The 19,106-nt window shown below is 38.2% G+C and overlaps 1 protein-coding gene across 1 annotated transcript; it reads right to left on the minus strand.

Annotated features, from left to right (window-relative positions):
• Positions 1-659: 659 nt before the first annotated feature.
• LOC123970548 (dipeptidyl peptidase 4-like) lies at positions 660-14,002 on the minus strand. Its single transcript, XM_046048624.1, has 26 exons — positions 13,754-14,002; positions 13,569-13,656; positions 12,953-13,051; positions 11,649-11,740; positions 11,405-11,479; positions 11,251-11,303; positions 11,074-11,146; positions 10,804-10,924; positions 9,468-9,622; positions 9,222-9,319; positions 8,967-9,096; positions 7,499-7,537; positions 6,868-6,966; positions 6,643-6,713; positions 6,451-6,504; positions 6,188-6,300; positions 5,995-6,042; positions 5,806-5,904; positions 4,309-4,378; positions 4,016-4,210; positions 3,702-3,756; positions 2,847-2,946; positions 2,700-2,758; positions 2,526-2,598; positions 1,382-1,455; positions 660-1,183 (listed from the first exon to the last, which is right to left on the minus strand). Exons 1-26 carry the CDS (start codon positions 13,754-13,756, stop codon positions 1,091-1,093), a joined length of 2,229 nt encoding a protein of 742 aa, XP_045904580.1. The 5' UTR covers positions 13,757-14,002; the 3' UTR covers positions 660-1,090.
• Positions 14,003-19,106: the final 5,104 nt, after the last annotated feature.

The following is a 19,106-nucleotide window of genomic DNA, read 5'->3' on the forward strand; positions in this document are numbered from 1 at the left end:
AAAAATTGAGAGAGGTTTATTTGCGCAATATGCAATGCAATCTAAATATAGAGGAAACAAATTTGCAATTTTAAAAAATTGTCTAAAAGGACACAAAAATGCGCATGTGCATCAGTAACTTTAACAAATTCAGGTCCAAGTTTTCCGTTTTCTCTCTGTGAACATAACAACCTGGCATGCTGTTGAGTTTGGTTTGTGACACCTTGTTTCTCTAACATTAAACACTATACCCTTTTGATACGCCTGGCAATAATTAACAAAACAAAGTGATTTTAGGCATAATGTTCATCATATTAACCATATTAGTTTAGTGCGTAAGCTTTTAGTTTAGTTAGTATCATAAACCAAAGTTTCAGACTAATTGAAAATTTGACCAGATGAAAAGTAAACTTATCTTGGCAGGAACGTGAATATGTGGCATTCCTGTTCCTGGCAATCCATCCAGTAATTTTGGGATATTTAAAACCAAAGCCAAAAATATATATTTAATTGAAAAAGTGAAACTTTTGACCTGCTGGTGGTGCTAGATGATGATGATGCCTCTATTGCATGTATAGCCATAAAATCAGACATTCATGTTCAATCCAGGATGAATTGTAATAACTTTAGTGATCCCTCTAAATGTGGATTGTCCAAGCACATGATATTTTAAACTAAAAGAGGTTCTCATTATTTATTCCTTTATTATTTTACAAAACAGTTATTACATAATACAGTCAAAACTTTCATAAATTTAGTAAAACTGTATAAAATCACTGTGGAGCATTATGTTTCTGAACTATAAATACTCTTCATGTCCAAGTACATTTACGACATTTTAAACTATCACATTATTATATCGATTCCTTGCCCAGGTCAAGTAAAAACCTCTTTAAAAGTTAAATTCATGAAACAAACTTCATTACATTGTACATGTAGATGTGTTATAAGTAAAAATACCATCTCCAATGTCGTGTTTTAGCCCACTTTTTACTCAATACGTTTCCACTAGTAATCAAGCCTGCATTTACATTTGAAGTCTTGATCCCCAAAATTTATATTTTTTATTCACATGAAACAATGAAAAGAGGTTTTTGGGATCCAGTGGACTTCATGCAAAGCACCTCTGTAAGAAGTGACTCATGTGGGTGTAGACGTGTTGATAGGCCGAGCCGCCGAGCCCGTGATCCTTGTCTGTGTACCACTAAAAGAAGAAGGAAAATACTCACACTAAGCCACATTATTCAACATGAAGAGGATCACAATGACATTTAAATACAATAAGCAAAAAGGTAAGACAGTATAAAATACAAATGACAGTCTAATCATTTCTCCATAAAATGACTTGACAAATCCTTGCAGTCTTGCAGTGATTCCACTTTGAATTTCCCAGATTACTCACCATCGCCTCAAAGTCCACCTGCTTCTCCACTAGAGCTTCAGAGATCTCAGCTGCCTGCTGGAAATGTACATTATCTAGAAAACACAACAATAACAAAGAATTAAATTAATAAGGCATTTGAGGCAATTTGCCCATTTGGATCTGCATTTTGGAGTCACCCATTAGCACCTTAACCTTCTTGCTGAGCATCATTAACTTTTAACTTAGATTCATGTTCACCTGATGAATCTAAGTCCAATATTCACTCTCCTTTTAACCCTTAAGAAAGACATTAAGAAAAGCAAGACAGGTGGGTCAGGTGACCCGGAAGCACAAGCAAATATATCAAAATAAAAGCCAAGAATATAGAAGAAAAATGAACCAGACCAAACCAGGCACACATTTAAATACACTCTGCCAGTAGGTGGCAGAGAGAGGAAACATCAGCTTAATCTACTTTTTCTACGTTCACAGAAGCAACGGTGCATTATGGTGGAAACCTGTTTAGATTTTTTAATGTCTTCAAATGGAGAAATTAAAAAAGGAATTTGCAAAACCACCCACGTTTCCAGCGACATTATGTAACATTTTTCATAACCGGGTTCAGCAGCCTCTAAGGAAATAACGTTAGCTAAAGGCAGAAGCGAAGAGACGGAAGAGGAAGTTGATGGAGGAAGCTAAAAAGCGAAAAGGAGAGTGACCAAGCAAGAGTCTGCCAGATGCTGGTGAGAGCTTTGTGAAATTCAAGGCTGCAAGACAGGCGCTGAGCGGTGTATAAGTGATTTGCAAAAAATATCAACTCTTACACAATGTTACTTTAAACATAAACATTTAGTTAATGCAAACCCTGTTCTTATGTGGTAAAACTAAAATGTACAATCAACAAAAAAATCATCTTTTACCCACTAACATTATCAAAATTTGACACGTTTTGGTGTCACTTTGACTAAATCTGACAGTCCATGGGGTACCCAGAATACAAAGGCTCAAGAACAGAATCTTATTCTCATTTTTTGGGATTCTACACTAAAAGAGGTTACTTGTTAAGGGTTTGGCACTCACTTTGGTAACCACTGCTGTACTGGAGGGAAATCAGGTTTTATTAATGAATTCAGATGAATATATGAATATATAGTACATGTAGAAAAATCCCTGCATAACTCACCGTCAGCTGTTCCATGAACCAGAAGATACTGCACTGAATGGAAATTGTTGGCCCTGGCAGTTACCGTTGAGTTCTGCACACAATCAGATTTGTGTTTATTGGTGACCACAGGTAATGTGTCGTATACAAGAGACAAGGGTTTGATCATGATATCACTGTGAGTGTGGAGCTTACAGTGTAGGCAGAGGGATTCTCTGAGGGCTCCATCATGTAACGCTCTGTGTAGATGGAATCTGGAATAAAACAGACAGATAATTGCAGATATTGTGTGTCCTTAAAGTGGGTTGTTAACATTAATAACTTCTTCCTAAAGACAAATACCATAATATTCCCATTTGGAGACCGGAGCGACCGCCATTCCACATTTGAAAACTCCACTTCCAGATCCCAAGGCCATTGATGTTACGTATCCACCATAAGACTGAAAGATAAGCAGCTCATTACTGTAGCTCATCTCAGCCCTAACCCTTAAGTAAAGATCAAGCACACTGACACAGGGTGGAACATTAACTTATTTTCAGAGCCTTTTATTGCCCTCTGAGCTATGAAATGATGTATTGCTTAAGGAACATGAAACTAGTATCCACGTACAAGTGCGTCAATTTGTGTTGAAAAGTGGTAGGGACTTAAGGTCTCTGATTAGGGGTGTAATGATACCCACAGGTCACAAGACATGACGATGGACAAGAACAAGATGAATCATCTTCAAAAATCACCGTGTTTTGAAGAAATATGAAATGCTTAAATTGATATAGGGGCGGGGGGTCTGGTGGTCCTTCCCCAGATAATTGGAACATTAAACACTTAATTTCCTGCATTCTGGAGACTTTTTCTGCTCCAGTTTACAGTGGATTTGTCTTTATTTATATAAAGAGAAACACAAATTCAGCTGGCAGGTGACACTTCATAAATACAAAAATATAACAGAATGTAAAACTGGACAGTATTTTTTTCTATATTTAAAATGCATTGCATGCTTTATTATAGTGCAAAACCTTTTATTTGTTATTTTACATTTCTTAGTACAAGCTATTTTTTTTAGAAGATTTTAACAAATGCTTTCAGAAAGTAATGGGGACAAAATCAGCCATTTCAAAAAGTGGTGGGGACATGTCCCCAGCGTCCCCAGTGTAAATGACACCTATGCCTACGTTGTATTTTTTCTTGACAACTTACCCAGCCCCAAATAGCAACTCTGTCTTTGTCAATGTAGCCAAATTTGATGAATTCCCTAAAATACAAAAAAGAAAATTATCTCAATTGAGGGCAGCAAATTCAAAGGATGCAAACTGCAAACAAAGGCCTCATCGTCGTCGTCACTCATTGATGGTTTTGGCATTTCCTGTCTGTTTATGCTTGGGAGAGTTTTGACCACAGAAACAAGTCAAATCCAGTTTTATCAAGCTTTCCTGGGAAAAGCTGAAAGATGAAGCTGTTTGTTTGAGTGTGGAATGCATTGACTGGTCTAAACTGTGCCTTGTTCTCCTCACCTGGCAGCTGTTATCTGATCTTCCACCTCATAGGTTCCCAGACGTTTGTAGATTGCATGCATTATCTTGTCACCTTGGTAACCGCTTCCTCTTCCATCAAAGCTGGCGACGATGATTTTCTCAGTGCTGGCCAGGTAGGTGGACCAGCTCACCCTGTAGACAAAATCGGCTTTCTGACTGCAGGGACCAGCGTACCTGGGAGGTTGGGCAACATTCAGTTTATGAGCTCTCTTTAGAAAAGCATTTACAATCTTATAATTAAATTTGATTGCTTTTTTTTGATAAATTCTTACACATCTATTAGCAAAGGGTACTTCTTGGATTCATCAAAGCCTGGAGGCAAAAACATCTGGTACCAGAGATCTGTCAAAAATATTAAGATCCACAGACAGACATAAATGACTTATTCATGTTTGTAAAAAACAGTAGTGGAAGAAATTCTCTTTTTTACTTTAGTAACTCCTAACCGTCAAAGAGACACAAAGTAAACGTGATGTTTCGTAAGATGAGATATGGGGTAGGAAGTTCTGCTACACACATTTTGTACTATTTCTTAAGTTTTCTTCAATTTTTGCTTTTTGTGAAATATTTCATCATTCTATCTCTTCAGTCCTCAAACAGAGGTTGTGGTTTTGTGGTTTTTACATGTGCTGTACTATTTCTTGAGTGTGCATAGTAGCTTCCTCAAGAAATAGTCTGGCACATTACTCCTTTTACAGGGATTAAACAAATGATCAATAGATTACTAGAGGTTCTAGAAGGTACATATTTTTTTTTTTTACCAGAAAAACCTTATTTCCTCTGTTTCCTCTCCTTAAACCAAGCTAAGCTAATTCCTGGTGGAGCCAGGTTTATATTTTAGCACCTGTTATGGGTGATTTACTAAGAATTATTGCGTAGATGACAACAGGAGCAAACACAATGGAGGTGGCAGTATTTAAATGCGTGTTTTAATGGTTTCCGCCATGGAGAGTCGGGAGGGAAAGCAGCCAATGCGTAAAAAACCTTGGTTTGTTTCGTTCAGTGCGTCCAGCGTATGTGGAAATCGTATGTATCTGCCCATCTTGCCTGATGGACTTGAGACAGCACGCCTGGAAAAACTGCTTTGGGAAACCCCTGCAGAAACAGCTACAGTATGCTGGAATGACCCAGACGCGAGGAAATGCCAGCAGCTCAGTGCTTCATCTAATACAACAACAACAGCAGCCATCTCTGCACAACACTTGGCGGTTTGCACCTTCCTTTCATAGACATCTTCCTTTCAAACGTATTAAATACAGAGGCTGTTGCACTCACGTGAAATTGCGTTTAGGCTGGTAGATCACATTGCGTGTAGTAAATAAATGTATTTGCATGTTGCTCCCCAAATTGCATATTCATTAAGTTAAAAGTACTAAATGAACAACAGGTGCTATCTTGCACTTTTGAAAGACGTCACTTTGCGTGCACACAGTTAGTAGATCAGCTTACGTGGTAATTTGCTGAAGACATCAAGTTTGCACACGTCTTTACTCACGCAAACCTTTAGTAAATCAGGCCCTTAGTGTACAGACTAAATCGATCTTCTCAACTAACTCTCAGCAAGAAAGGGAATTACGGGTATGTCCCAAAATGTGAATCTATTACTTTGACTGTTTGAGGTCTGAAGAGGTAGAATGGTGCAATATTTCACAAAAAACAAAAATTTAAGAAATTTTAAGTAAAAATGTACAAAAAGAGAGTAAAAAGTTAAATATTTTGTCTCTGAAATTCAGTCCACTGGTTAAATATGAAATGTTGAATAAATTTACCGTATCCGTCAATTTTAATGGAGCGTCGACGCATGGTGGGCATTTGGATGTCAGCTATCAGGCTGCTAAATGCAGTATTGTTCTCCAAAACCCTTATCACTACAAATGCACAAATATAGAAGGGTCATTAGAATAACATTTTCTCCTCCTTGATATTATTTCAGATGTTATTGCAAATTTGTGGATTACCTTTTTCATTCCTGTTATCCATGAGAGAATAGAAAGGAATGCCAGGACCTTTGTGGGAAAAATTACAATAATATATTTCATTTTATTTGTTTGTAATAAAATAAACAATAATGTTGTTATATATACATTATACAGACAGTGGTATATTGCAAAAAATCTGAGAGGGAAAGACAACAAAGAAAGTATAACTGACCACTGCAGCTCATGCGGTAGAAGGAGGCATTGTGGCTGAAGTAGGCTGAGTTGTACTGACAGTTTTCTTTATTTAATGCACAAGTCAGACACTTGGTCTCTTGTTTGGTCCACCTGCCCAACACACACACACACACACACACACACACACACACACACACACACACACACACACAGTAAGTCTGAGGAAATGCTTTTTCATTTAAAAATTATGTCTTCAAATAACAAGCAAAAATAGTAAAACAGTAAAATAAAGACCCTTACTTGTAAACATTCCTTCCCCCTGGCCTACCGCCCTCTTCATTACTTGAATAATATCTGTGGAATAATTGGTATGAATGATTTGAGAGAAAGACCAGTAAAGGAGGAATTCAGCTCATGGGATATGACTTAGCAGAGACAGCAAATATGAACAATTTTGGTGCATAAAAAATACTGCACATAATTCAAACTTACATACTATCTGCAGTTACTTTCAGGATGTCTGTGACTTCCCATTCTCCAGATGTGATTGGTGTAGCTGTGTCCTGCATGAATGAGTCAGAACAGTATGCGTTATTAATTATGAATATTAATGAATATGAATATGAATATTAATTATGAATATTGTGCTATGAGTGTGTGTGCGTGATCTTGCACAAGACAAAACAAAAAAGATAAATATATAAATATTCTACCCACCCGGACCACATGATGGATGTGCTTGTACCCTTTGGCGTCGCTCATCAACAGGTAATAGCTGTTCTTGTCTGCTGCAAAAACTGGTTCTGGTGGAGAGAACTGTAGGAAGAACAAGATTATTAGCATATACTCATAGTATATATATATATATATATACAGTCATTCAGCTCCAAGCCCATATGTTCCTAGTGAGGACATAAATCTTTTAAAACAGCTCACAAATATACAGTTAGATTTTTGTTTTAAATACAGTGATACAGTAATTTTTAGCTAATGTTAATCTAATAGGTGAAAACATTTGTTGGGGACTATTTTCAGTGGTGGATTAATCTACATTTTGTGCTCTAGTGTTTGGTGCACGGTGTGACACCACAGCGGTGTATGTGGGATTAATCAAAATAAAATACAATGTGTGTGTTACATAGTCATCCAGTGCAACAGTTTGGCTCATTGATGTGTTTTTAATGTTTTTTTTGACAACAATGGAGCTCTGTAGCGCAGACATACACACCCACTATTTGCTAGTAAGATCAACTAATTGTTGTCTTTGGTCTTTTCATGAAATTTGTTTGCAATAAAAAAGAGAAAAATATTTGTACAGATTTATCCATTAACAGTGTACAGGACATACCCGTCCAATCCAACCGGTGGAACTTTTCACCTCCAGATGCTGAAAAAATAAATAGAATTGTTTGTTTTTTTAGCTGCACTAAGTTACATGTTATAACAATACACCAGCCTTGTCAGTCTAAAAACCAAGGCAACACATTTTAATTTAGAAACCCTTTTGCTTACATGGGAAATTTCCAACAGCAAGGCTGCTGTTACACATGCAACATTTTTACACAAATTAATTTCATTAAAGCTGCACTGCTGCAGTCAATACAAAAGCTGTGTGAACTTTCGTTGCTTCAAGATTAATGTCTTTTTTGCGATTACGTTAAATCAACAACCAAATCATGGGATTTCAGTTTGGTACCACGGTAATCAGTAACAAAGATGTGATTAGCAAGATTTTGTGACATAGCGCTAAGAAAGAGAAATGTCCATGATTCAGTGTTGTTGTAGGTGTAGATCTTGCTATTTTTGTACAGATGTTTGTGGTCCCCAGAGGATGAAGCCTAATGGCTTTGGTGATCCCAATATAGTGCAATACTTCAAGTCAAACATTTCACTAATGCAGTGAAATCTCTCAAATATCAACAGCTGTACTTTGTGTTTAGTGCAAATTAGCAAATGTTAGCATGCTAACACACTAAACTAAGACTTGCTCAACAAGTCAATGGCTCAGGAAGTAGAGCGGGTTGGCCATTAATCAGAAGGTCGGTGGTTCAATCCTTGGCTCCCCCTGGTTGTCGAAGCAAGATACTGAATCCCGAATTGCGCCTGGCGCTGTTCCACCAGTGTGTGAATGTTAGTTTCCATTTGAGCACTTAGGCTCAGTGTGTGAATGCGGTGTAAAAGCGCTTTGAGTTGTCGAAAAGGCGCTATACTAACACGGAGTATTTACATAACTGTTAATTATCAGCATGTTAATATCCCGAACATGTTAGCACACTGATATTAGCATTTAGCTCAAAACGCCGCTGTGTGAAAGTACAGCCTGACATAACCGCTTCAACAAGAGGAACATCTACCAATAACTCTTTCAATGCACTTAGGCTCAGTGTGTGAATGTGGTGTAAAAGCGCTTTGAGTGGTCGAAAAGGCGCTATACAAATACGGAGTATTTACATGTAAACATATGTGGAAATGGGGATATTGTGTTAAGAGAGACTTGAAAAAATGCCCTATAAATCATTTATGTGTGACTAAATTTAACCAAGCAATGCATGGCAGCTGGTGTCACGTTCGCAGTTGTGCTGAAAGCAATTTAGACAGAATAAACTAAGTGCAGGTCTATAAAACCTTTACCTTATCTTCCCTTTCAGTAAAAAGTGTTGCTAGGTGTAGGCTTTATTGCTGCTGAAATGGTTCATGTACTTAAAACTCATCATGAAGATGTTTGTATAGTTCTATGACACCAGTTTAATATTTGTTATAATGTAAAAAGAACAAATAAACTAACAATAATACCTGGTCATAACTTTATGTTTTACCTCGACAGGATCCCATGTGTTTCCACTAAAGTTGTAGATCTGAAGAATGAGGTGGTTTTGTACTCTTTTCAGCCACTGGACAGCAAGACGTTTATCTGTCACCCAAGTGACAGTGGCCAAGTAGTGCTCACTGAGGGCAAGGGAAAAAAAGAAAAGAAATGATACACTTTGTTTGTTTTCCGATTTCCTTCCCTGACAGCTGGAGACAATAGCCTGACACAAACTTTAACAGTCTAATAGAAGCTTCTTCATTACCTCGAGCTGAATGAAGGGGGAACAACAACCTCAGTAATTTCTTTTGTGTTGTCAGTGTCCACAACAAACAGTTTCACAACAGGGTTGGGAGTACCTGGCTGCACAAAAATGAAATGTAAGAAACACCAGATAATAATGATAATGCAAAGCACGTCTGAACCCAGAGGACACAGGTCATGGACATGCAACAATACAATAATCCCAGCGAAAGCTTGTTAGAGTGAACCAAGCCCTGAATGGTCCCACCTTTGGGTATGGAATGGAAACAGTGCTGGGGTACTGGTTCTCGCCGTACCAGGAGTACTCTATGGTGTGGACATCAGTGTCATTGAACTCAGCGTAGGCCACGTACTTCCCTCCAGGTGACCACCACAGGGCCTGATTGGATGAGAACATCTCCTCTGGAAGGGGGGGGAAATGTGAAGCTGAGTTTCTTCATTCAGGACTCCCATGGGGGTTAAGTTTGGGGTTCAATTCCTGCTACAACACTGCATGTAATGATGCTCCTATAAGCTGCAGTAGCCTACTTTGTGTTGTTGTATGAGGATACTGCAGCAGTATGGTTAAATAAATGTATTCTTACTACAGCTGAAAAATTACATCAGCCCTGTATTGGGTAATAGTTCAACTGCCTCTCTTACAAAAATGCATTGTCATCAAGCAAGAATTTCACAATAACATTTCCAAGAGTTCTGATCTGAATTTAATTTGTTCTGATTACACTGAACTGTTATGAATGTTGTTCCTGAGGAGACAGTGTTTCTGATTATCTAAGTGGTGAAGCCAAGTCAATTTTATTGAGGGGGCTTTACAATCTTTCAAGCATACCTCGATTTGAATGGGGGTAAAAAAAAATGGATGGAAACAGAAAGAGCAACAGAGGAGGAATCCTTTTCCAAGGATGGCCAGACCTGCCATAGATGCTGAAGTGACTCCAACAAGTTAAATATATTTAAAAGAGTTACTTATGTACATGTATGAGTATTTTATTTTAAAGGATAAATGTGACATGTAAGTGATCACAAGCCAAAAAGGTTGGAAACTGGTTTAATCTTTATTCATAGTATCAAAGTATATGCCTCTGAGATATAGTGGAACAGGAGTATGGAAACACTCAAAATAGTACTTAAATAAATACACTTAGCTTTCAGAATTTATGGTGTGTATGTTAGTATCATACCCTTCTTGTCTTTTTGTCTTATTCTGGTCATTGTTGAGTGAATACTTTGTTACTTTCCATTTAGTTAATATAATTGATTTATACCATATTCCCACCTGCCATTCAAATGTGATCTGTACCAGGATACTTTATTTTGACCCGCATGTTAATGTTGAGTGTAAATGCACGCAGAGCACGTTGGAATCCAAATGCCATGGGATCAGCTAGACCATATTTGCAAGATCCAATCACAATGTAGGCAAAATAGGGATATTGGGATCTCTTGTTAATAGCAGGTGTAAATGCAAATGCCTCTGGCTCAGATGTCATTATAATGTAACCGTATACAAATCACATGTTAATACCGAGTATAAATGGAACCTTATAGTTCGACATGATTCCTAAACATCATGTGCCACTTACCCTCATACACCCAGTCCGGGATCCCATTCAAAATCAGACCTTCCATGCCGTTGAAAGTGACTTGCTGTGATGGTGACTTAGGGTTTGTCTTTATATACACATCGTTTTCCCAAACATAGGCCTGAAAATGCAATAAAAATACATAAGTACAGGAAAGACACTCTCTGCTCAAGTGTTTCAAGTGATCCTCTCATCTATCACCCACTTCAATCCGAAGTGTCAATCAAAGCTATGTACGTATAAGCAATAATTTGTCTTTTCCAAGCTTACCAGTTTGTTCCCTTCAGGAGCCCAGGAAAAGTACTGGACTTCATCAGGAATGGTAGAGTTTGTGATAAATGAGCTGAAATTAAGTGAGAAAAAAAAATACTTTGTGCCATACTATTATTTTGTTTTAAAAGCAATTGCATGCATAACATATTTATAATTTATAATTAGGATACTTACCCTAATTCACGGTCATAAAGAGAATATGAACCTGTAAATGAATGCCTCCACAGCTAATGGGAGAAAACAAAAAACAAACACTGTAGTGTGATCACTTCAGGAGGTTTAAATAGGTATCATATTCATTTGAATTCATTTGAAAACCATAGCGTACCTTGGAACGGTTGCTCATGAATGCAACATATTTGTGGTCAGCAGACAGCTGGTATTCATAAGCATTTTTTTCATACTGTGTTGGAAAAAAGAAAACAGTCCAAAGAGTTTTACAGAGCCCCTACTCACGACCTCACTGACAACAATGCATTTGTTTTGACGGGTATGTTCTCATATTGATATCATGTGGTTTAAGTTGCTTATACAAAAGAAGCACACAAATGCACACGAGGAGGATGACTTACAAACTTGTCTTTGCTCAGGAACTCTATGACAGTCCCTGTGACCACGTCGTTGAGGAAGACTGAGCCCTGGGACTTATACAGATACTCATGATCTGTGGAGGACAATGGAAAATATGAATGTAAAGTAGAACAGAATATGTTATTTAAAATGTAGGACAAGCATGCAAATCCATATAAAGGGGTTCAAAACCACATGCTTAAGTAACAAATGCATGAGTCACAATTATTTACTGCTTGAATTAACACAGCATGTATCATGAACCATTTCCTGGACACGTCACTGTGAGTTTATATGATTATGTTAACACTTAAAGGGCCACTCCACATATTAGCGTACAGCCTGTGAAAACAGTTGCGTTATGTCTTCTGAGGCTCTGAGGAGCTTTGTCAAGTTAGACCCTGATGGTGTCACAGTGATGTCATCGGGGAGTAAAAGTATACTAGGCACTAATGCTGCGTTCCAGGCAATTCGGAAATTTCTGACCTCCAACTAGAAAAAGTACTGCAGAACGCCACTTGAAGTCGGATTTCCTACGCGTGAACTCGCAGAGAAAATATCTACCCCGACTTCAGGAGTAGCAGCTGAATGATGTCACACAACACTGGCAGCTCACATGGAAGCACACATGGTATATGGTATATTGTATTGTATATCTCTGCCTCTGCTGCACTGATTTTGACCATTGGTTTCTCAGTCCATCTCTTGTGAGTCCATAAAGTTAAACTTTTTTTCAGCCTGATCCAAAGTGGTGGGCTTACCAACCAACTAGTAGACTGACAGTGCCTTCCAAACAGCCTTGCAGCGAGCATGGCTAAAAAACGGCTTTAAATTTCAATGAGTTAAAGCTCCCGTTCTGCGTTCAGAGAGGCTGCATGGATCTGCAACGCCCTTTTCTATCCAGCTAATTTGGTGGCATGTAGATTAATATAGATGTAGATTCATGTATGAAGTCATTAAATGATGATCCGTTAAGTGTTACCTTGCCACATAAACTCAGTGTGACTTCCCTTGCATTAATTAAGCATGTGTTTTGAACTCACATTATAGTGTTATCAACTAAATGTGAAAAAATATCTCCATTTACACACACAGACACTTGAATGATGGGATTGATCTAAGTGAATTAGTAACTTGTTAGTTTTTATTACTAACAGAGGAGACTGTTAAAATAAAAAAAAAAAACATCCTTGGTGACACATTTACAGTTTAGCGGCCAGTAAACGTTTGGCTGTTATAAATGTCATCATTGTTCACCTCCACTCCTATTACCCACAGGTTTCAAGACAATACTACTGTCCCCCACCTGAGATCCACATCATGCTGTAGGACTTTGGCTTTAGTGAACTGTTGAAGACATCCTCCAGGGTGAACGATCTCTGGTTCTTGTTGCCCCCCTGCCCCTCTGAAACAGAAAGTTAGAACCTGGCAGTGACTTGATGGTCACTGGTTACAGAAAGGCCCATGATATCACACACACACACACACACACACACACACACACACACACACACACACACATCCTGATCATCATCATGAAGCAAGGATACTGCTGTAAAAGCTGTAAGTGATAAGTGGAATATTGCTTATGTCAGTGTGTTTGCGGATAATTTGTATGAAGCTATTTCAAGGCATATGCTGGATCAGAGAAGCTAAATTGTCCTTCTTTGTGATGCAACGCCATAAATTGAATACAATAAAGTAATTTCCATTAAGACATCTGTTTTATTCTAAATTTATTAGAGTTGAATTGCTTCACATTTCCTATTCCTATTTTGATTTGAACAGTGATCCAAACGGATCATGCGTAAAGATGCGTGCGTCAAGTACTTTCTCTCATACGTGTTTAACGGTGCGTCCAACCACAGATAATACATTAATGCCAACACCTGTTAGGCTCTCATTTAACAGCAAAGACTCACCTTTCAAAAGTACAGCCGTAGGTACCGCTATCAAGATGACGACGACTGCTACCCCAAAGACTCCGAGGAGCACCTTGGCGATGGAAACCTGTTCAGAGGTGAACGAGCAAAAGTCAGAAAAAACTCTCTGTGAAGCATACCCCAACATAGCATCGAAATGTGAGTATAAACAAAACACCACCAACCATTGTTTCTGCGCGTCCGTGAAGTGTGTAACCAATATCTGTCCAAATCACAACTCCATCGATCCAGGCGGCTACACTCGCTGGCAACACTTTACTATAGGACTGCAGTGGGTTTGCGGTTAAATATTATCTCGACTGAAGTTTCAAAGGTACATGGGACAATAAATGTCCAGCGGAGTAAGGATCGTCAGGTTTGATGGTGTTCCCAGTGTTTTGAGGAAGTGGGCTTGTCAGGCTGTTCCCCATACTGTCCACTGTACAAAACGTGTAATTCAAACTTTGAGGCAAATCGCCGCTGTCTCTCTGAGAATATGACACATTTATAGACTTAAATATGACAACCATAGTTCTACATGCAAATATCCTTTTTTTTTTGTTAAAAACTGGCAGCATACAGACTGTCGTCAGCTCACCGGGACGTTTACACTGTCCTGTCTATAGTTACAAATGCATTTTTCATGTCTTAACAGGAAATTATTTGGTTATTGTGTATATACACAGTGAGAAGCCTCATATGACTCATGATACTCTGTTTGCTTACTCTCATCCAGCTGATTCTAAATTCCTCCTAACAAAGAAAACAATACTTCGGCTTATAAATACACAAGTAAAACTCAGAAGTGAGGAAATACACATTTGAAATACAATTAATATACAACATATTAGGGATGTCTTAGGCCAAATTCACAGTTTGACAGTTTTATAAAACACAAATACTGAAATACATTTACTGGACCTTCAGCTGTCAGGGTCAGTGTGTGTCTCTACTAACACCTCATGAAGGACATTTATTTAGTACATGGGAACCAGCACACTGGGAGCTGCCACTCCAAACTTGCTTCATGTGTGCTAAAGTTACACATGAAGCATTTTTAAAAGGCGGTTATAAATATTTGTAGTTGTCTGTGTTGGCTAAAAAAATCTATTTAAAAGTAATTCCCGCACAGCTGTGTCCCGGCAGAGCTTAGAACATTCTTAGAAATCAGCTTTTAGTAGCAACATGTAGGGGTACTGTAGCATGGGACCCAGAGGAATCTGCCTGCTCCTGCTTTATTTGCTCTGGCAGAAGCATCTGGCCCCTCCTGTTTAGACAGATTTCCACACCTCTGGGATCTGGTCTGGCCAATCACAACTGTTAACTGTCTAATATGGGGCGTGTTTGATACCATGACTGTACAGATGGTTGACCAAACCCTTTGTTAAGGTAAAACAGATGTTCTTGCCATAATTATCTGTAGGTCTATCCAATTGCATCCAGAGGCATTCTGGTCTGCTTCATTTATAACGCCCCTTGGTAATCAAAAATCAACTGAGAGGCTCCAGATTTAGAGTGGGGATGCCAGACTAGGGAAACTGAAGACATAGAACTGAATTTAAATTAATAAAATAAAAGAATGATGCTTGCTATCTGCTACAATAGCAAAAGTGACATGCTGTAGTTTCACTTTTAAACCAGACCACCTGTAAGTAACTTTAGAAAAAAGAAATAACGTATTTTTCTTCTTATAAGTGAAACTTGTAAGTGAAACTTTTAATACACTCAGGGGTTTTGATGCTACAGCCTCACTTGGTCTGGTATGACCAGTACATTAGGACAAACTTAGGCAGGTGTTACTGTTACACCATGTTTGCACATTTAATATTATTCCATTAAATGTGCAAACATTCATCATCCAGGTACATACTTTTTAGGCTGTAATTAACATTGAGGCAACATTCAGTGTATTAAGTTGCTCCCCCTTCCAAATGTAAATTGTAGCTTAAAAAGTTTTTTCCAACATCATTTGCCAGTTCCTTCTTTATGATCATCACAGATTAGATAAGTAAAATTAAGGACCAAAGCGTTTTGCCTGAATTCACCTAATAGGTCCACTTCATTAGAAGTCCCAGTATTTTGTACATATTTGACATATTTATGATATTATATATAGTTTAACATCCCAGAAAATACATGAGGCATTTAACGCTCTGCTTCACATTTGCTTAACAGTTTTCAGCCATGCTGGCGTGGATTTAGACATGAATTTTGTCATATTGACAAGTACAGTAAGTGCATTTTCTCGTGTTTCTTTCTTCACATTTCTCACTACTCAGGAGTTTGTGGTTTGATCCCCTGCTCCTCCAGTCTGCATGTCAAAGTCCTTGGGCAAGACATAGAACCCCAAATTGCTGTGTGAGTGTATGAATGTCAGTTTCTTATGATGAGCAGTTCGCACCTTATCATCAGTGTATGAATGCGTGTAAATGGGGTGAACATGACTGTGGAATGTAAAGCGCTTTGAGTGGTCGGAAGACTAGAAACGTGCTATGCAAGTACTGTGCATTTACATTTACATTCGTGTGTCGTGGCCCAGGTATGACCAGTCTATACCTCAGATGACTTTGAACGGTTAAATGACTGATAACATAACAAGAAAGCTAATAAACTGACTGTCATAAATGCCATACACTATATTTACATTATCATTAATATCCTTCCTGTTTCAGTCTAGTTCCTGAATGCAGCGTGAGAACTGTGTCACTGACTGTGGCAAAAGAACATTATATATATTTTAGACAGAAGTACATGACGGTATCAATCAGACACAGGTAGAGCAGGTAGGCTCTGAAATAAAAATCAATTTTAGTCCATGTTGCAACAGACTATGGACATTCTCCTCTTTGTACATGCTTTAAGTGCTGACCAGTCACTGTAAATGCTAAAAGCCTGTTAAAAGCTTAACAAATATAAAGCTGTGGCTTTATGAGGAATATACATCATATTCTGCAGTTGTTCCCTTCACACCGGACATCCTCAGCAAACAAATAGACAGTGGATGTCTTCCCTAATGCAGCGTTGCTTGTTTGAAGAGTATTACTTCATAAATGCCTCCATTTGCCTGACACTAAGAGTGACTAAAAACGTTAAAAGGTGTCACTTTGAACACATGTCGCTCTTATGTAGTGGACAGATATAGTGTTGGTGTGTGGAGACAGACATCGAGAGAGATGGAACAGAGAAAAAAGGAGAGAATGAATGGAAAAAGCCATTTATACATTACAGTGATTGAGAGAGCTGTGATTATATGGCCATTTAAATTCCTTTTTGACTATAAAATGATAAAAGTAAGGTTATATCATATTAATAGTTTTAACTCTATCATACAATGTCTTCCTATCTAATGTTACTTCTAAATCAATGTTTTTGTTATTAATTAAAAAACGTAGGTATAATAGGTTTAGACACAATATTTCCTGTATCTCTCGCTTTAGCTGTTCATATTAAATAAAGGCAATAATAGACCCAAAAAAACAGCAAATTGCCATGTTTCAGAACCAGAAAATTGTGTGTTTGGTTGATTAAATGAGTGAAACAATTAAATATGAAAATTAGTTACATTTATCTGACACTTTTATCCAAAGCAACTTACAATTGCTATACATCTCAGAGGTCGCACGCCTCTGGAGTCTTACTAAGGGACACAATGGGGGATGTCTCACAGTGGGAATCGAACCCAGGTCTCCTACACCAAAGGCAAGCATCTTATCTATGCGCCATCACCACCCAGTTGAATGACTAATTGGTTAATTGACTAATTGCTTCAGTTCTAATATGAAACAATGGGCAAAAGATCATGTTCCAAATGTTTCTAAGTTAGTTAGTTAGTTAGTTATAGAACTGAGGATAGTTTTTTGAAGCAGGGCTGTATGAGGTACTTCACCATAGACCACCACAAAGCATCTACTGCAGGTAGCCTAATACATTGACTATGGATCAGTACCTCGTACAGCTCCACTTCAAAAAACCCGAACTATCTCTTAGAAGGCCTTATGCACCCGGCGCAATGCGCAGTCCAAGTGTCATTGCTAGTTTCCAACTTGTCATTTTCACGGCAGGTCTTAAAATGAGGTGTGTTTAGGCAAATCCAACATGTCTCACGTGAGCTAAAAGTTGAATTGTGTTTCCTCTGGAGAGTTTCCTCTGTCCTGTCATGTCACTTTTAGAACTACAGTTTTTTTTGTTTTGCTGCTTAAATGCCCCACAATATTTGCTTTGACCTTCCTGCGCACATGGAAACGTTTAAAATGACTGACAGCAGCCTATCCAATCATGAAAGTAAATTATTAAAGACAAACACAAAATAAAGAAACCACTGGGGGAGAGGGGAGAGATGTGACCCCGTTAATCATAGTTTATAATAACGCAGCGTAGCGAGGAACTAGACGTTTCATAGAGAGGACTTCAGTCTGCAGTGGAGTTCAGACAGCTACAGCACATGAGACTGTTTATATCCTGCACTGGAGGCTGAGTATTTGCACTTGTAAGTCAGAGAGTTAAAATGCCCAGTGTTTATTCAGTGGCATAAACAAAGTAGGGTTTTAATATCAGCAGAGGTGGTGTAACAGTCAGTACTATAATTGCATTCTTGGCTTGAGATTGAGTTTGGAAGTTATTGTTTGGAGAACTGTGAAGGAATCACTGTTAGAAATGGGTCAGTGATGCTTCTATTAACATCCTTATAGCACTGTGTGTGTCAGGTTAATGTACTGTAGCAGCAGCTGACCTCAACACTGTCTCTGCACAAGGACACTTTAACCACTGCACTACTATAACTACAGCAATTTTAAACATAAATATATTTCAGTTTGAAGATATGCCATTGAACATACAACAGGTGACATAAATATCTAATCGACCAGCATTACAACTGCGACAAGGTGAACAGGTGCATAGACAGAGAAATGTAACTTGTGTCATGACATGAGAATTAAACTTATGTAGGTTTTCACAAAAATATTGTGTTGACATTTTTCCTACAAGCTCTCACATTTACATGTTATCAGGACCATAACAACACATTTACCTTTATAGCTGCCAGTGAATGTTCTCATGAAGGGTTCACATTTCATTCACACTTCCACTAATCTGACTGTTACATCCAGGTTTCAGTGAGTCCTCCCACCACATATGTTTAGTTAAGTTAGAGTCATGAGACATCACAGAGCTCAACAGGAAATGATCGCCTCCTCTGCACTTTTCACCACCCACACTGTCCTTGACATGTTTCCCATATGAGCCAGTACACTGCTTTTCTGTTGAATTTCCTGAGTTTCACTGACGGGCACCATCTAGTGGTGGGGAGATGCCATCGGGACAGCCAAATATTTTGAAGAACTACTACTACTACTACTACTACTACTACTACTAAAATTAAAAAGCTTTAAGAACCCATTAGCTGGATCTCAAATTTTGTGAAAGCAAAACAATATGCCATAGTATAGAGTAGAAGCATTTGCACAGTATGATTTTAACATATAAAATCACAAGTTAAAAACACGGGAAATACTAATACAGATACTTAATAGGTAAGTT

This window comes from Micropterus dolomieu, linkage group LG01, assembly GCF_021292245.1.
Source record: "Micropterus dolomieu isolate WLL.071019.BEF.003 ecotype Adirondacks linkage group LG01, ASM2129224v1, whole genome shotgun sequence".
Lineage (NCBI taxonomy): Eukaryota > Metazoa > Chordata > Actinopteri > Centrarchiformes > Centrarchidae > Micropterus > Micropterus dolomieu.